Source organism: Papio anubis, chromosome 6, assembly GCF_008728515.1.
Source record: "Papio anubis isolate 15944 chromosome 6, Panubis1.0, whole genome shotgun sequence".
Taxonomy (NCBI): domain Eukaryota; kingdom Metazoa; phylum Chordata; class Mammalia; order Primates; family Cercopithecidae; genus Papio; species Papio anubis.
Window position 1 is genome coordinate 139,860,511 of NC_044981.1, and position 19,013 is coordinate 139,879,523.

Consider the following 19,013-nt stretch of genomic DNA (forward strand, 5'->3'; position numbering starts at 1 on the left):
AGAAAGCACCAACAAAATATTTTTATTAACATCCTCATTAAATGTCACTAATGATAAAACTGAATTTATACTTGATCATTCAGAGCAATGAATAATAAATAATAGGCAGATCAATGGTATTAATAATTACTACTGTTTCCTTTAAACAGATGAACACTTGTAGTTTGGATTCAAAATGTTTATGCTTGTGTCAGGAAAGAACTCTTGGGCTGAGGATACAGAGGATACTCTGTTATAAGACTTTCCATTATTTCAGCATTTTGTCTTGTCTTTTTCAAGAGCCTCCTTTTTTTTTTTTTTTAAGAATTCTTGCAGAAGGAAAAGGAAACACATATATACCTTTTATATTCTACAATACAATTAAAAGTAAAAGCTCTTTGCTATTTATTTTTGGTTAAATATACTCAGGCCCATAACTTAAATTGAAAAATTCCTGGATGCATTTCTATTGAGTATTATTTTCAAAATGAATACTTTTTATCTCAGATTATTTAAAGCTTGACGTCTATAGCTATTTTGATCATAATCTGTATTTTAAATTTTTAAAGGTCTGGCAATAGCACATCAAAATGTATAAAATTAAAGCTATCACTACCAATACATAAATAATATATCAATATAGACAAATTATATGAGATTGGATTTAAAACATGCTGTTAAAAAAAAAACAGCTGAGAACACTAGTCTTTGTATGTGGGTGTGTTTTCACTTGTCACATATTATTAAGATAATAATTGTTCACTTTCTGGTTTATTTTGCTTTTATATAATTAGTTTGCTTAATAAGTCAAGTCAATCTGTGTGAACAAAGCAAGTAAGATTAATTTGGGGCCTTTAAAAAAATGCTACTAGTTATATTGATAGTTTTCATTCATAAACAATACTGTAGGTTGCTTTGCAGTACCTGTAAATGATCTGCACATAACCTGTTCTTTCCAACTGCTTGCTGGATGTTTCTTTTTTGGGTGTCTTGTCGACATATGAGACACAATACATTCAAAACAGAAATGATATCTTCCTCCAAAGACCTCTCCTTTTACATTTCGTATCTCAGGTGAGGGAAAATTATCCTATTGTAAACCAAGTAAGAACTCTAGGAACCATTCTCAGCTTAAAAAACAAAAACAAAAACCCTAATACATGGCTCGACATGGTGGCTCACGCCGGTAATCCCAGCACTTTGGGAGACCGAGGTGGGCAGATCACTTGAGGTCAGGAGTTTGGGACCAGCCTTGCCAGCATGGTGAAAACCTGTCTCTACTAAAAATACCAAAATTAGCCAGGAGTGCTGGTGGGTGCCTGTAATCCCAGCTACTCGGCAGGCTGAGGCAGGAGAATCACTTGAACCTGGGATTTCAATGAACCGAGATCACACCACTGCACTCCAGCCTGGCGACAAAGGAAGACAAAAACAAACAAACAAACGAACAACAAAAAAAACCCAAAAAACTGAATACACCTACTTACAGTTATGCAATTAAAATGGCATTTCCTGGCCAATGAAATTCTACCCAATTTATAAGCCTAAACCTAAAAGGCATATTCTCAGTGAAAACCTTCCCCAATTTTAAACTTAGAATTAATAATTTTTTTCCCTATTATCTGTATAACTTTACTGGAGCACTTATCACAGGTTCAAATTTTTGCTGTTTGTTGGTTAACTACCTTTTCACAACTATTTCTAGATATAGGTCATTTCAAAACTTAGTGATGTAAAACAACAGCTGATTTCATTTTGTTCATCATTTAGTAGGTCAGGACTTCAGGAGGATACAGTAGGCCGTTTTCACTTGATTATCTCATATGATTGCAGTCAGATGTCCAGCTGGGCTGCAGTCACGTAAAATCACTGACTCCTGGATGTGAAGGATGGCTCTCTCAGAGGGCTGGCAGTTGATACTAGCTGTTGGCTGGGAGCTCAGCTGAAGCTGTTAGTTGGACTACCTAGATGTAGCCTCTCTAGCATGGTGGTGTTAATTAGATTACTCACATGGCAGCTGCATTTCCCAAAGCAAGTGTCACTAGGTTCGCAGGTGAATACTGCATGGACGTTTTGTGACTTAGCCTTGGAAATTACAACCTCCACTTCTGTTGGTTGTAAATGGCCTACACAGAAAACTGATAGATCTGTCCTGTCCAGGTCTCCTATTCTCTGTTTCTCTAAAATGTGTACTTCTTTCCATTTCATGTTTGCGGGTCTAATTTATTTCCCTTGTCAAGTTCTGCCTCAGTACTACATGCTTTTTTACATCCTTTACTGAGTCCATTATGCAACTACTGGAGCCAGCACTTATGTTCTTGAGAGCATCGATATAGTGGTTCAAATCCCAGGTCTCCTATTTAAAGATCTTGGAAAGTTAGTTAATTTATGTGAAAAGCAGGAATAATAACAGAACCTACATACCTCATGGAGTTGAGAGAACTGAATGAGAAATTGGTAGAGAACATTGCTTGACACATAGTAAGTAGACAACATTAGCTATCATTTTTACCATATCTTTCTTCTTCAAAGCCCAGGTCAGTTTACTTGTACCTTTTAAAATATATATGGCATAGTCTGTACTTGTGGATAGTAGTTCATGGGCTTATTTTCTATTGTTTTCATATTTAGTCCAACGTCTTATAGACAAAATATACCTGGAGATATCTGCATTGTGAATATCAACTCAGATGCCCTGTGATCTTTAAGCCTCAGTATACAAAACACATGAAGAAACTTGCATTTTTTTCTCTATTATTCTTTGTAACCTTTTCTTCCCATGATCTCTCTTGCAGAAATTAGAAAAGAAAAATCTGGGAAAACTTCTTCAGTTCTGAAAGATAAAGGTAACAGAGTTAATTTAATATGATATTACAAATGTATTAGGAAATATATATTATTGAGAACATAGTACATTAACAGCATCCCCTTTGCAAATATGTAAACCAGAACTGCAGAGGTCACCCGCATATTTTTAAAAACTTGTATTTATGTATTTGTCCCTAAAATTATTTCTTCTCACTGTTACCCAGGAAGTGCTCTGATTACAGTTCCCAAAAAGAAAAGAAAGAAAAATTTAAAAAGGATTTTTTTAGTGAAAAAGGTAAAAAATATAGAAGGGAAGTGAAGAATATTAAGAAGCACTTGTCCCCAAATTCTCTGATTCTCTCCTTTCTAGTCCTAAAATATATATTTAGTGCATAATATATCCCAAGTGCTTGGTAAACACTGGAGATGATGATGACAGCAAAAATGGTAAAGCTACAAACAGGAAGTAAGATTTGGTAATTAGACCTCTGCATTCTGATATTTTCAAATGCTCTGAGGCATATTCTGCCTGCTTTAGTCTTGTCACACTCTGTATTTCTATGAAAAGCATGAAATTCTTAATTAAAATTTGAAACTTCTATCTCCTGAGTGGTCTAACTGCTTTCCTCTTTGACAATGTAAATATTTAACCTGATCCTAAGAATAATGTCCACATAAAGCATCAAGCCTTCTCTACCTATTTCAGCCTTCAATGACTCCCCTCTCTTCTGAATTAACACACTTGTAATATTTATAATGTATTCTATAGTACATATATGTGTTATATATATGTACTATAATATATAATTTATTATATATGTGTGTTATATATGTATATATAATAAATTAACTAAAATTCATCTATTTAAACATCAAGATCTGATATCATTCACCTTACTTTTTTGTGTGGACTGATCAGTGCTATATTCAATAAGTATTATGCATCTAATATGCAGTAATTAAATCAGATACTCACTAGACACGAAGGGTGCAAGAAAAGCATAGACTATATTCTCTGAGAAGTTACAGTATTAATAACATAATTAAATTTATAACAATTGTTATTAATTAGGAGGTATCCTAATTAATTGGACCATGAATTCATTAGGAGGTATCCAGGATGCTATGAGAGGGTGTAACAGGGGATTCTGATCAATTTTGTGTGACTAGGAATTTTTTTCCTGAAGAAATAAAATGAAATGTAAATGAGGAGATGAAGAGTTAGCCTGGTAAAGGTGTGGGAATTGTTTGGAGGAAGTCCAAAAGTGGTGCATCTACTCTTTGCCAGGCACCTTGATACCTAATTAACATATTTGTTTCAGCAAAATGTACTGGCTACCTCAATTTTTATGAACAAAGAATGTGAGGTCTAGCAATATAAGTTACTCAGTGTCACACTGTGGGTAATAGGGAAAGGTAAGAGTCAAAGTCATCTCTGCCCCACTTTAAATTCCATTTTTTCTTTTTAACACAGACACTACTTGTACCTTAGAATAGGGGTCTTATATCTGTATTCATAAAAGCACTTTTGCTTTGAGTGTAGATCTTATAAAAACACACAAAAAATCTATTTGGCATGGATGCATTGGACATAAACTATGAAAAATAGTCTTAGTTCTTCTGCTATTGGAGTAACTACACTTAATTCTCACAGATGGGCTTAATCTATTTTTCTTTAGTGATTACCTGTATTTTGGGACAGTTCCCTTCCCAGCCTCCACTCTCATGTAATACAAAAATCAATAAAAACAGCGTCCTTGATTACGTGAAAACCAAAAGTGTCATGAAAACATACTACCAGGAAAAGATATACATATATAACTTGCAATTAACATTTGTAAAATCTAAGTATTTTCTTCTTCCATTGTCATGTGGAAGAGATTTGGGGGACATTAATGTCTTTATTTTAGTCTGCATTTATATCACAGGAATATTTGAACCACATGTTATTGTTCACTATGAAAGCAGCTCAAAAGAAAAGTTGGGGGCTTAACTCCAACGCTTCACTTTGGGCAATGATAATTATCAAAACTTTTAACTATTACTTAAAATCTTCACATGTGCCAAAGTTTAAACTGGTTGGAAGAATAATTGCTAAAATCTGTCCTGGAAAGCATTACCTGGAGGAAATAAATCCACACTGACCACTTCATTAAGTAGGCTCTTGTAACTTCTAATATTGTTGCAATTGTGTATTTTAAATCATCCTAAATCAATAATCATATGCTGCAAAACTTATATACATAATTTTCTAGTGATTTCAAATTTTAGAGAACATAGTAGATAATTTTACAATTGAAATTCCTTACTGAAAATTTTTTGTTCCATGTAAAATTATCTACTATTTTCTCTAAAGTTTTCAATCACTAGAAAATTATGTATATGAAGGTTTATAGCATATGATTATTGATTTAGGATGATATAAAATATATCTACTTTTTAATTCAAACTGCATTAATGTCCCCAAAATGCCTTTGTTATATGTAAGTTGAATACTGTTTTAGAAGAATTTTATTTTTTTCTGAATATAATTTATCATTACTAAGAATCAAAGACAAAATTTTAATATTTCCTATAAGATTTTAGGGACTTTAAAAGCGTCTGCCATGTTATTGTTTTTGGAGAGTCTCTTTGAAGCCTGCTGCTAAGCTGTGGCAGAATCAGAATGCAGAAATTTCACTTGCTAAAAATTCACTTATTTTATTAGAGTTGTATTTTGTCAGCTACTTCTATTAAACCACTAAGAGATTGTCCACATTTGCCTGTTACTCATACATTCCACTTGCATGTGTACATCCAAATTCATTTTAAAATGATACTTCAAGTTTAAAACCAGCATTATTACAAGGAAATCATTTGGAGCCACATTGATCAGAGTTGTGACAACCATGAGTCAATTAGGCATTCAGAGATACATTATTAGGCTTTTGTCTTTATGTAAGGAAATATTGAGAGTTCTAGGGATGACTGTTTCAAAGGAAAAAAACAAAAAAAAACAGGAGCATGATATGTCTTGCTACTTTTGTTGCTGGTTCAGTTATTGACTTTCCTGGACCAGTGGACTCACTTAAGCCTTTTCAACACACCCACAGGGGCATAGTCTTGCATATGAGGTCTTGACCATCCAAAACACAGAAAATCCTGTTAGTGACCAATGATATTGGTTATCCTCCTTGTGGCATTCAACCTTATCCCAGATAACTTGTTTCCAACTCCTGGCCTAACATATCTGAGTATCGCAGATTCACCTACAGGCTGAGAAAGAGCAAACTGAATCCAAACAGGCAACACAGTAGTTAAGTAATTTCTCCTCCTCTGAGAACACGATGATAGCACCTTTAGGTTTCTCTGTTGCTGGAGTAATGCAGTTGGGCCTCAGAATTATAGACTAGTTTTGTGTCCCACGTCTGTGTATGTTTGGATATAATGGGAGAGGAATCTCGACAGAATTGATCTTCTTTAACTATGCTCAGGACTATGCAACTTATGATCCCCCAACTTCAATTTGTCCTCAACATGTTTTTTGTAGACATTTCCACCCAACAATTCCAAGCTAGAATTAAGGTTGGGGTAAGTTGTCTGAGGACTTTGAAACTGCTCCCCAACCATGCTGTACGTCATCATGGATACTCACCCAATTCCTCCTTACTGCCTTTGTCTCTGGGGGCAGTGTAAGCCAGTGGCAAATCTGAAACGATTTTCCTATTCCTTAGGGAATTGTTTTTCCATCACAATCTTCTTGCCTCAATAATTTTGAGCGAGTTCCACTTTATATCCTAGCACCATTGAACACTTTATAGGCCCTGATCACCAAGAACCATAAATCATCCTATAGGCTCTTGGACACACACAAAGAGACTACCATATTTTTAAAAATGTTTTCCAATATTCTGCTTTTGACAAACAAGATAGATAAGTTGAAAAGTGGCTTAAGAGTTGACTCAAACCACTGACGTATCTCTCCTTCCTAATGAAGAAGTACAGGGTTTCCATGTAATACTCTCTTCATTTTTTGTCGGATTTAATATCCTACTCACTTCCTTGAGTAGTTAGAGATTACTCAGAGAAGTCTGTGGACTTCCTAAATTGGGACAAAAGCCCCTGAGGACAAAACAGATGCTGAGAATAAATGATCTGTAGGAAAGTCAGTGCAAGTGATGACTCAGCCTAGGAACAGAAGGCATCTTGCCAGTAGCAAACTTGGAAATAGAAATCACTTTTATTTTCTGAGATCATTCTCCAAAGCTTAAGGTAATGGGTTTACAATCTTTGAATGTCCTATAAAAGTGTGTCTGTTATTCCACCCTTTCCTTCTCTCTCCACCAAAATCAATGTAGTTCTGTGGGCTGTCAGTCTAGGTCCTGTATTTTATAACTACTAAACCCTCACGCAAACATACACACTCACCCATTTAGATCAACGTGCTGAATCTTGAATTCTGAGACTCAAAGCATTGCACTCTCCCGCCCCACTGGGAGTCTGTTTCCACCACCACTTCTCATTTCACAACACATTAATCCTTTTGGCTTAGCCAGGAAGTACAAGAGCAGCAAATTACCCCCATCAGCTTGAAAAACAGTTAATGAAGCTTCCCAGTGTGTTTGTTCAATTCATGGCTCTTGATTTCATCTTCATATGCTGAAGTATATGGGAAAAAAAAGCCCTATTTATACATAGCACCATAAATAGCAACATGAACATTTATTTGCCACCAAATACATTTTTAAAAAAGTTCTACTTGCTTATGGATTTCTAAAGCTACAGCTTACCCGACAAGAAAATTTTGCTGTGAAAGATACAGTTCTTTTAACAAAACCTCAAAATCAATTCTTAATACATCCAAAACTATCTGAACTATCTGGACACAGTTAATTCTAAGTGATTACTACAGTGGCATCTCCATTTACAAGCACCACCATCATAGTCTCTGTATTTTCACCCAAATCATATGGTGGGAATAGAAAAAGGGACTGAAAGGATAGATCTCTTTCTTTCCCTTATAATTGTATTAAAACTCATTTTCGTCCATAAAATGTATATTGAGCGTTAATGTTGCCGAGGAAGAATAAAATGTGTTTATGTTTTATCTTTTATTAGACTGTTAATTATAATGATATTCAAGGCATTGCCCATATATATGTCTGGAGCCCATGATATGGTCTGAATCACACTGAAGATGTGTTTGGAAGGTGGTAGAATAAGTAAAGTTTTATTTGCGTTACTTCAACCAAGGCCTTCATTTTGAAGACGTTAAAAGTTTATAGATAAAATTGTCTGCTAGGTGAAATTGTCTCTCAAATTTTGTTTTAGTCTCATTCTTGAAGTTTAACTTGAGTCTGAAGACTGAAACACCACTACATACATGATATGTGCAGGATTTTCTATTTGGTTATTTTTTTGACAAAATGTGGGCTAAAAGAAATAAACTGGTTCTGTGCTGATTAAACAGTTTTGGAAGACTTCTGGATGCTGAAGTCATGTGATTTTTTTAAAATTACAGATAAATAAGGTCCTATCCATCCCTATACTCATTCTCTTAAATCAACAAGTAGATTATAACTTGTTGAACAACATGTTTGTGCTAAGGAAAAATGATCAGTTTATGGCTTATTGTAGTCTATACTGATGTTTATTTGTTTCTATATGAGTAAAATCATTTTTAAAGTGCATTATAAAATTTCTACTTTCAGCTTACTGATATTTTCAGCTTACTGACTTCATTATATAGGTATCTGAAAATCTCTTTGTCTTGACTTCAAATAAAAGTTCGATGTTTCTTTTCAGAATCTATTAAAGGGAAAGAAGAGAAAGTTCCAGCTTCCCTAAAGGAAAAAGGTAATATTATACAAAGAAATGCGAAGCCACATTGATCTGCCTTTTGTGTATTAAGTTATTTGCAACAAAGTAATAAATCATTTCATTTTCAGGGTCTCAAAACCATAGCTTTAGTTTGCCTTCATATGTTTTTAAGCAAAAGAAAAAATATTTGTATTCCATCATTAAATTCTAAATTATTCTATGGAACAAAAAAGAAAGTGTAGCTGCGTCAGAAATACTGCAAAAATTTTAAAAAGTCTCACGCTATTCTGACTCCATGGGTCTGTAGTGAAATGGAGGAATCTACATTGTATAAATATCCAAAGGAGAATCTTAGGAATAGCCATGGAAACCAAAGATTTAAGATAAAATGAAATAGTAAAAAATTCTCAGTGAAATCTTTTGATTCTGTAAGTTCATGTATAATAGAATCCTAAACATATCATATAGCTAGGAGGAACTTAGAAACTGTAGTCCAATCCTCTTGTCTTACAGACAAATGAAACCTGAATAGTCAAGACCTTTTTCAAAGTTATAGTTTGTAGTGGAGACAGCATTAGAACTTCAATCTCCTAAATCAAGCACTGTGCTTTTTCTAATGTGCCGTGGTGCATCTCTAGCCTTTCCATTGTGATAGGCTTGAAGTAAGATAGATTCTGATATGCCGTACATCAAATTATGTCCCCTAAAACACAAACAAACTTGCCAAATTCAATGTAAAACATTAAATTTCTAACTAATCCAAGTATATTCTGTGGACATGGCATTGTGCTCAGAGTTGTCTAATATTTCTTGGTGTCAAAGTAAACATTAAAAATTTTCCATTGTGCCCATATTAATGAGTCACTGAAATTATAAAAACCATGTAATATACTTACTATTGTGAATGTTAGAAGAAGAGCCCATTTCCCTGTAAAATATTGACCACACTTAGTAGAGGGGCTTAGCGGTAACATCTTCATCTTACTGAGATTATTTTATTGATAAGAGAAGGATTTCTGGTGAGTTTACATAGGCATGGATTGGGGTTGGAAGTGGTATGGAGATCAGCGGGAGAGGAAGCCTGACAGATCAGTAAGAGGAATGAAGGATGCATGGAGACCCCCCATTAGTGAGTGTAGCAATGTATAAAACTATAGACTTAAGTCATACTTTCCTAATTTTTCAATTAATGTTAAAATAAACATAACTGTTATTTAATGAAATGTAAGAACACAACATTATCTTTCTCTTAACTTCATATGTACCTAATTAAAAAATAATAATTAAGGCAACATGGCTTCAAACCTATTAAGGCACTTATGCCTTCTTTTAGAAATGTGTTATTATAACTAAAACTTTTTTTTATCAGCTTTTATGGTAGTTACTTTATTGCTATACACTATTGTGTTATTTTGGCATAAGATGTAAACTAGTATATTTTGCTTTGCAAGAGGATTCATATATGTTATGTTAAATGTCCAACAGGCAGAAAAATAGTGCTATATATTAGTATTCAAAGTTTAAACTAATTGAGAAAGGTAAGAAAAATATCCTGAACTTACTGAAACATTAATTCATCTTAAATAAATTCTAGGTTTCTTTAACATTATCTTACTGTTGGTTGACTTGGATATTATATAGCAATGTAAGTTGAAATGGTTAGATATCATTAAGTAATTTAATCACACAATGATGCTATATTTCTTTTGCCAATACAAGGTGGAAATATTTTTAAAAGGTGCAGACAGGAATATTATTTATCTCTCTATATTTTTATTTTAAAAGCTTAGTTTTTGTTTATTTTAGTCTCTGATGTCTGGAAATATATTCTCAAGAATCTTCTTCTACTCTTCCAAATATCTTCTTTTCATAATCCCATACCAGGTAGTCAGATCTAGCACCAGCCGGTTCATGGTTAGAGATATTAGTGATGGGGACAGGGGCAACGTATATCATGTTGAAGAAGATACATTAGCTAAATCCTCAGTTTTACTTCATTGTACCATTTTCTTCCTAATTTTTAGTGAGGACTATGACTAGACAATGGTTTGTACAAAAAGATAATTAAATGTAATCACCAGAATAATTATTTTAAATCTCATTTTATTATTATTATTATTATTATTATTATTATTATTTTAGAAATTGAGCCCTTAAATTACTGTCAGGATTTTAATTAGTCATTTTAATTTTTCCCATTTAGAGTGACAATGATCTCTCCCAGATAATTTGCCAGAATATTAATGATGCTCTAAAGTTTTGTGCATTGAATTTCTTATTATTTTTTTGTTCCAAATGAGCAGCCAAAATTCAGACCTGTGATGCTGAATGTGAACGACAACTCCTGGAGATTTTATCAGCAAAGTGTAATCATATCATGCAAAGCGACTTTAACTTTCACCTCTAGGAGGTGTCATCTCCTTAGGCTTTCTTTCATTAAAGGGGATGAGTACCATCTCACACATATTGGAACAGTAACATCTCAAATAAATCTTTAGTAACAGGAATTAACTTTAAAAGAAAGTTTTTTTGGTTAAAAGTTTAACACTTCTTCTTTTAGCAATTAGAGAGCTCCTTAAAACGTTTCATTAAAAGAGCATCAGACATAATATGACAATATCATGCACAATTAAATGAGAAATTAATCTATTATGTGTTAATCCTATAATACTTAAATAGCCACAGCATATTCTTCTTTGAGTAAAGGTAGAACCATGTTCTAATTTATGCTCTTAAATCTGCTTATGCACTAAACTCTCCTACTGAATTAAAATAAAAATGTTCAGGACTCATGACCAGAGATTCTGATTCAGTAATCATGTAGTGGAGACAAGGACTCTGGCCTTTTAACTGTTATTTTCCAGGAAAATGGAAGTGCATGTTCAAGATTTGAAGGCTCTTTTCATCTTCAGTCTTTAAAATGAAAGATGAAATATAGATGGATAAATTTTAAAAGCCATAACCATATGCAAACAAGAGGGAAACATTTAATTGGTTGAAAAACAGAGTGAAAACAAGGTAGTAAGCTGGAAAGAAGCTGTAGGGGTGCTGGGCTCTGGATCTTTAAACAGAATTGCTGATCAGGATCACATAAGGCAATAATGTTCATTGGAATAAGCAGGGATGTTGCACAAGTCTCATTGCAGTTAACCCGGTACTGAAGTGGAACCCCCATTCAAGAAAAGAAGGTGAAAAACAGTTGCTGTGAATAGTTCTCTGGTGCTACAGTTAATAGGAAAGTGCAGACTCAGGAAAGTGGAGAAAATAAACTCAGCCCCTCATCTAGGACCTGAAGCAAGTCATGTATTGGAAGAGAGACTTACTTGTTCAGTAATATCCCTACTGACACTATGAGGCAAGTTTTGGAGCCATTAAAGTATACTTGGGACTAGAGGCCCAGTGAAAGATTGGGGTCAAAGGAAGGACTCACACAATCACAATCCATAGGAAAAAAAAAGAAACAAAAACGACAACGACCACAATAATGCAGTACTCAGGTTGACATACAACCCGAAATTCCAAATCATATGAAAAAAGTTAATAATAAGATAGGTTTTCAGGTGGATGTTGGTGTTGGTTGGGGGTGTGTGGTCATTTGAGGCTGCCTCTGCCATCTTCAGCATGTGGTTCCAAGTTCTGCCTATGCATTGGCATTGCAGCCAGCAATAAGGAGGAGAGAGTGTGAGGGCATGGGTGCCAGGTGGCATGCATCAGTCCCATGCCCTTGCTACCAGGGAAGATTTGGGCTCCTGATACATTTAACTGCAAGGGATTCTGGGTAAGAGAAGGAATGAAGAACAAGTTGTGTTGGCTAGTCAGGGTTTTCTGCCATTATATGCCTTTCTATATGTTTGAAGATTATTATAATAGTATGGAGAAAATATGGACAATATGGAGTGATTTAGAGTAGATTGATTTAGACTAGGTTGATACAAGAATTTTAAAATGATTTTGACTAAACGAAACAACACAAAAATCAATGTGCATGAATATGTGTAATATGATCACATATATGCATTTGTATAACATTGCAAATTATACATATGTACTTATGTTTAAATATTAAATATAAAACACACTAAAAATGTCATCCTGATTTCAACATTGTATCAAATATAGTACCAATGGAGAAAAGGTATAAGAATTGAAAAGGGATAATCAAAGTTGTTGTATTTGCAGAAAAGTCATCTTCATAAATATTCCAAGTTTACTCACAAACAAAATATTAGTATGAATAAGAGAAATTAGCAAAACGTCTGAATACAAGATCATCTTATAAAAATTAATGCTTAGCATTCCTAAACATAAGTGATGAATAATTCAAAAATTTGTTAGTTCAGGGTACCCAATTCACAAACAAATTCAGAAACAAATTCAGTTACAAAGAATAAATGTATGTAAATATTGATGACATTTTCATGTAAAAAATAGTGAAAAAAAGTTTGAAATCCATTTTTAAAGGCTTGAGTAAGTGAAGCAATATTTCCTTTTCCTATCTGGAGGTGATCATTTCCCTCTAAAGTAATGTATAGATTCATATGATTCATATGAAAAACATCAACAGTATTTTTAGAGTGGAAAAAAAGTTTTCTTAGATGTCTTTAAATTTGAAAGGACAAAAATAAGAAAATACTTTTTTGAAAAATAATAAGGTGGAATTGCCTGACCAAATATAGTTATTTTTTATAGAATTGCTTTAATTAAAATGATATGGAAATAGTACTGGTATAGTAAAGCACACTGAGAGAATATAACAGTGAGCCCAGAAATGAAGCCCTAAATGTAAGACAATACATTAGATGACAAATGTATCATTGAGAAAATAAATGGAAAACCACACTTGCTTCTCATGTAGGAAAAATTTTAAATTCCACTTTCATATTTGCGCAAAAAGAAATTTAAGACATCTTCAAGACTTGATGGTACAAGACAAACTTCAAACATTCCAAAAAATAGAGGAGAAAATATATATAGCTTTTGGTTACAGTAGAATTTCTTAAGGCACAAAGAGAGCAAATCCAGAAGAGTAAGATTAGCCACACATTGGAAAAATATATTGCAATGCATATAATGAACAAAGAAAAATAACTGATATTTTAAAAATCTGCAGATTTTATTTTTAAAAGGAAAGCAAGCACTTGAAATTTAAAGTTTGCCAGTTTCTATTTATTTTAAAAATAGCTAATTGAACAAATGACCAAATAATAAATTTATGATCACTGAAAAATGTGGGTGATATTTGTAATCAGTACTTCTTAGTTAATTTATAGTGTGGACTAACAATTTATTTCTATGCCACAGTTCAGTTCAAACAGATGATAGAGAAACAATAGCTGAAATCTCTCTAAACTACATAAAGTTTTTACAACACATTTATGTAAACCAAACATTAATAATAGGTGTATGTCTATAAGAAAATTTGGGTGACATTAAGAAAAATATTAATATACTCAGAATTCAATGTCATGGACTTGATAATATTTTAAAAAGTTGAAATACATTTCAAAATTGCTTCAACATGTTAGAAGCCAGATTTAATCAAAATAAGATGCTACACTGAGGTGAGATAGAACTTTGAGATGGGATACTAGAAAAGAACATGCTTAGAATATAAGACTATACATCTGGTTTACTCCATGCTGAATTTGAAGTATTGTTAGGACACTCTAATAGAAATTTAGAACTGGAAGCTGGCTATCTGGGTGTATCAGAAAAAATATTGGGGTTGGAGATACACTTGTGAGCCTGTATTCTGAATTTGAAGATGTGGGCATGCCATGCATGGGTGAGATTTCTTATGGAAAGAGCCAAGGGTAAGAGAAATAAAGTTAGTAGAGAGTAAAGTTAAGTCTCAAAATTGAGGAACCCTAAACCTTCTTCTTAACATGAGTATAACCAACAAACTTGAATTCCAATACTAGTAATCACTCTCTCTGCTATTTATTTTACAGAAACTGGTAATTTTGCACGTTCATTTGTCACTAGTTTTTGTGACTCATTGCAAAGGTCCAATGTTGGTTCTATAAGCACTATTTTAATATTGATTAATCCAGATACAAACCTGCAGGGGAAAACTCAATGATTTATTGAAGGAGTATGTGTTGTGTCATCTGCTTTTTTGAGAAAGTATCAAGACAGTTGGTCTCAGAGACTTACCCCAAAAGGCACCTTTCAAAATAAGTTGATTCAGCATATGCCATAGCAAAATTAACCAATGTTTTTGTCTTGCCACATCTAGAGATCACAGATATTCCAGTGTCCAGTGATTAACATAAAAAGCTTGAGTTTTGTCCCAAAAATTCCAGTTTCAAAGTCTTTAGTGTTCTGATTCTGTTTAAACTGATATAACAGCGATTTATTTTGTCTTTTGAAAATGATAACTCTAAGAAGATTCAATTAATCTTTTATTCACCACTCTAAATGTTTAAAATGTTCCAATAGTATTGCAATTCACATATGTAATCTTCACTCATGCCATTGTCGTCCTCCACAAAATATTAGAACTTACGGTAAAACATTTCCATAGTCTAATACTAAGTCTAGAATATTTGGTTTAGTATTTTAATTTTTCTTTCCTTTTTCTGAGTTTTTTGGTGCCTAGTCTCTAATACAAATTCTTAGCGCGATTTAATTCTGCCCTGAAGTATTTTAGGGAGAAATATTACGACTATCATGTTAACAGTGAAGAAACTGATGCCCAAAGACCAAATGATTGTCCAAGATTTTTATGCTGAATTAGCTACTTAGCTATCAGATTTAATAACCACTAAAAATAATCTTATTTTTCTTTTTTTTCAATATTGGAATATATTAGCAAAACTTATCCTAACTCATAGTCAAAATTTTTGTCTTTGTAATAATTTTATTGTGTTTGCTAGGAATGGAGGAAGGTTACAGATAATCTGTTGATTAATAAAAAAAAGACCCATCAAGATTCTAAAGAATAAAATCTTAGAAGATGCCTTTAAAAACCATGATTAGTCATTTTCTGAAGAATTGTGAAAGTGAAAAGTGGACCCATAACAGTAGCACTTTCACTTTAGGCAGGAATTTCCAACCTGACACATTTCTCGTTATGTCCCTTATGCCAAAATGTCAAGTTGATAGGATGGAAAGAGGTCATGTATTATTTTCAAAAGTAGTTGAGGGGGCCAGGATTTTCTCTGCAAGCACTGGCTTTACAAAAGTACTGTATCCAAGCACTGAGAATTTTTATTTTCTTCATCCTAAATGTTAATATACAACAACAATATGTGTACAGCTGTGTGTATGTGAAATACACGTGCAAGTCTAAGCATAGAGCTCCAATATTCCTTCCTGGGTATTTTTTAAATGTCAGCTCTCATTAAGAAGGCAGAATTGAATGAAAGAATGGGTTACTATCGCACTGCAACCCTTCTTATCACTCCAAGCTATTTTATGCATATGTTCTAATATGCTTCTCTCCTTGAAGGGATTTTTTTTTTTTTTAAGAGATGAGGTCTTGCTCTGTTGCTCAGGCTGGCATCAAACTCCTGGGCTCAAGAGATCCTCCTCCCTCAGCCTCCTGAGTACCTGTAATTGTAAGCATGCACCACACACCTGACTTCTGTCTATTAACATTTTAAAAAATATATTATTTCTACTGTAAATCATCTATTATTTTTACATTTTTGAACAAGATATAAGACGATTCATACTTAAACCTATGACCTTCTATCTACTTAATTTATTATTCTTACTTCAAATTCAAGAAAATCAATACTGGTACCCAGAAAAACAAGCAAAAGTCTAGTGACTTCCCCTCAGTAAAGGAGAACTAAGGAATGCCTGCCTATTTACCTTGATAAGAGGCTTTTGCACAACTTTCCGAACCCATTGAATGGTTTAAAGTCAGGAGGCTCATTAGTTGAAATATTTCCAACCTGCCATCTGCCATCTTCAAATAACAACACAGGGCCTGGTTCTGACAGTTTCTGCAGGACCTACAAATGCATGCAGCCACCTCCAATTATATCTTACCTATTTAAATGCCCACACTTCACATTGGGAAGCTTCAGGGAAGGAAAGAATAATGAGGCACATATAAGTAGGCATAAAAGAAAGAACAGATAAAAGCAGAGTGACACTATCAGAAGTGTGGTACATTGCATTTAGCATATACAAAAGACAAAAGACAATGAAAATGAAATGATGACAGAATAAGGCAGGGACAATGTATACATTTATTCTGTGCTGCAAAGAGAGAATACCCTGTGGCCCATTTTGTGTTTTTAATGTCCACTCAGCAAAGTTTTTCTGTGAGCATCAAACTCCTATGGGAATATTGCCAAGGAAGGATTGCAGAATCAGGACTCAGGCATAAAGCATTGAGTCATGACTTAAGCACCTGCATTACAAACTGGAGTCATTTTAGAACTACACCTACAGAAACTTATCAAGCAGAATTGTTTTTGTTTTGTTTCTGTTGTTGACTTAATGGGTCTGAGAGGTGTGTGAGAGAGACAGAGACAGACACAGAGAGACAGAGAACATGCGTGTGTGGAGGTGTGCTTGTGTGTGTGCCTATGTGTTATGGAAAAAGCACTGATGTCAGTAGTTTGAGGCTTTTGCTTCCTGAAATAACTAGCAATAAATAAATTAGTTCATGTAGCCACTCTGAATAGTTTTACCAGACAGTCAAATTAAATATAAATATCTGAAGATAATGTGCACCAGGGTTCAGTGTCTGGTGGGTCAGTTCTAATGTGTTTTTCCACACATGTAAGTGTTTTGGATTGTGAGACAGGGAATCTGCTTCCTATTTTCATTTAAACACCCTAAAAATGAAGTTAGCATTTTGATTTCCCTGTCGTTTTGAAACAGCATTTTAATTTAGTTACATATCCATAACAATTTTTGAGTGTTCACATAATGTTCTGTGGCTGTTCTAGGCAGCGAGTCTCCAAAGACGAAAAGACAAATTTCCTGTCTTCAAAGATCTCACAAGACAGTGAAAAAAGAGCTGGGACAGGGGAAAAGTGAAGTGTTCGCCAATGCTTCCTTCAGTAAGGCAGGCCAAATTTTCATCCAGTCAATGGAGATCTGTTATTTCAATATTAGTACTTGAATGCTCAGGAAATATTCGTTAAATTATTCAGTCTAATTCTAGCCACAAATTCTTGAGATAATTATAATGTTCCCATTTCAAAAGGTAAGAAAATGGAAATTTGGAGAGTTTCAGAGACCACATATTAGATTACTTGGTTGAAAAGGAAATAAATTTCAAACTGAGAAATTGTTTGCTTGGTTAGCTTTTGCCTGTTTGTTTGTTTTCCTTCAACTGCAGTGGCAAAAATGATCTCTGCAACTCCTTGACGTGAATGAAGTTGAACTATCACTTGAGAATATCATCACCTTGCTTCTTTATTATGCATGGAAGGATTCCTCAATTCATGAGCAAAGATGATACTAATTTAGAAAGATAATCAGGAAAAATGGGAGCATAGAGAATGCATGAAGTGTCAAGACCATATGGATGTGGCTAAATAAGAGAAAGGAAAATGTTAAGCAGTCAGTAGAATATTGAAGTAAAGAAATGTACAGCCAGATAAGATGAAAAGCTATGTAGCAGCAGATGTTGGGTGTTGGTTCGCTGTGTGACCTCACCTAAAGTTAGAACAATTTCTTCTTTTGACAATCTATGAACTGAAGAAGTTCGAAATCAAACTCAAAGGCAGTCAAATCTTGTCTTTTTCGCAGTTATATTTATCTGGACCACAAAGCAATGTGTCTGCAGCAGAAGAAATCAGATACCATCTAGAATAGCAGACTGAATCTTTGCAAAATAAGCATTCCTCTTAAGACTTATTTAGGGAGGGTTATCCCATATCTGAAATGTTGAAGTCAAGCTATTTGGAGTGACAGTATTTCTATATTCCATGAAATACTTCCTCATGCAGAAAACAGAATGTAGAAGAGTGTGAGTGTGTGTGTGTACAGGCACACGGACATTGCATCGCATTTTCTTTTAAATTATATAGTTAGGACAACAACAAAGTTGTGAAATTGCGTGTCTTTGTGTGTAGTAGTTGTGTAGTAGTAGTAGTAATAGTAGTAATAGCAAGTAGTAGTAGTAGTAGTAGCAGGTTTTCATCAAAGTCGAAATATTCAGTAGATCCTGAATAAAAAAAGGTTCAAATGATGGAAAATCCATGGATTTGGAATAAATGTATGAATGTTGCTTGTAACAAATAAAATTCTTTTTATTTTAAAATCCATATTGTATTTAAAATTGTGTTATAAAAGTGTGAGAAAAGTAGTTTAACATATTAATGAAATGGTTGACATCCACCATTTGCTTTGTACCTGGCACCATTCTAAGTACTTCACGTGTAGTGTTTAATTTTCACAGCAATCCTGTTTTCATTAACGTGAAAATGGAAGCACTGAGAGTTACTTGCCCAGGT

At 33.8% G+C, this 19,013-nt stretch overlaps 1 protein-coding gene across 2 annotated transcripts in view; it reads left to right on the top strand.

Moving 5' to 3' along the window:
• The first annotated feature begins 1,375 nt into the window (after positions 1 to 1,375).
• Positions 1,376 to 19,013, top strand: part of LOC110743174 (triadin-like) — a 59,674-nt gene continuing 42,036 nt past the window's right edge. The window contains exons 1-2 of one of the 2 annotated variants that reach the window (XM_021937925.2): positions 1,376 to 2,825; positions 8,572 to 8,622. In XM_021937925.2, coding sequence (XP_021793617.1) covers positions 2,759 to 2,825; positions 8,572 to 8,622 — 118 coding nt within the window. In that variant the 5' untranslated portion in view covers positions 1,376 to 2,758. The remainder of the gene's footprint in view (positions 2,826 to 8,571; positions 8,623 to 19,013) is intronic. The other variant, XR_004184420.1, reaches the window with a different exon arrangement.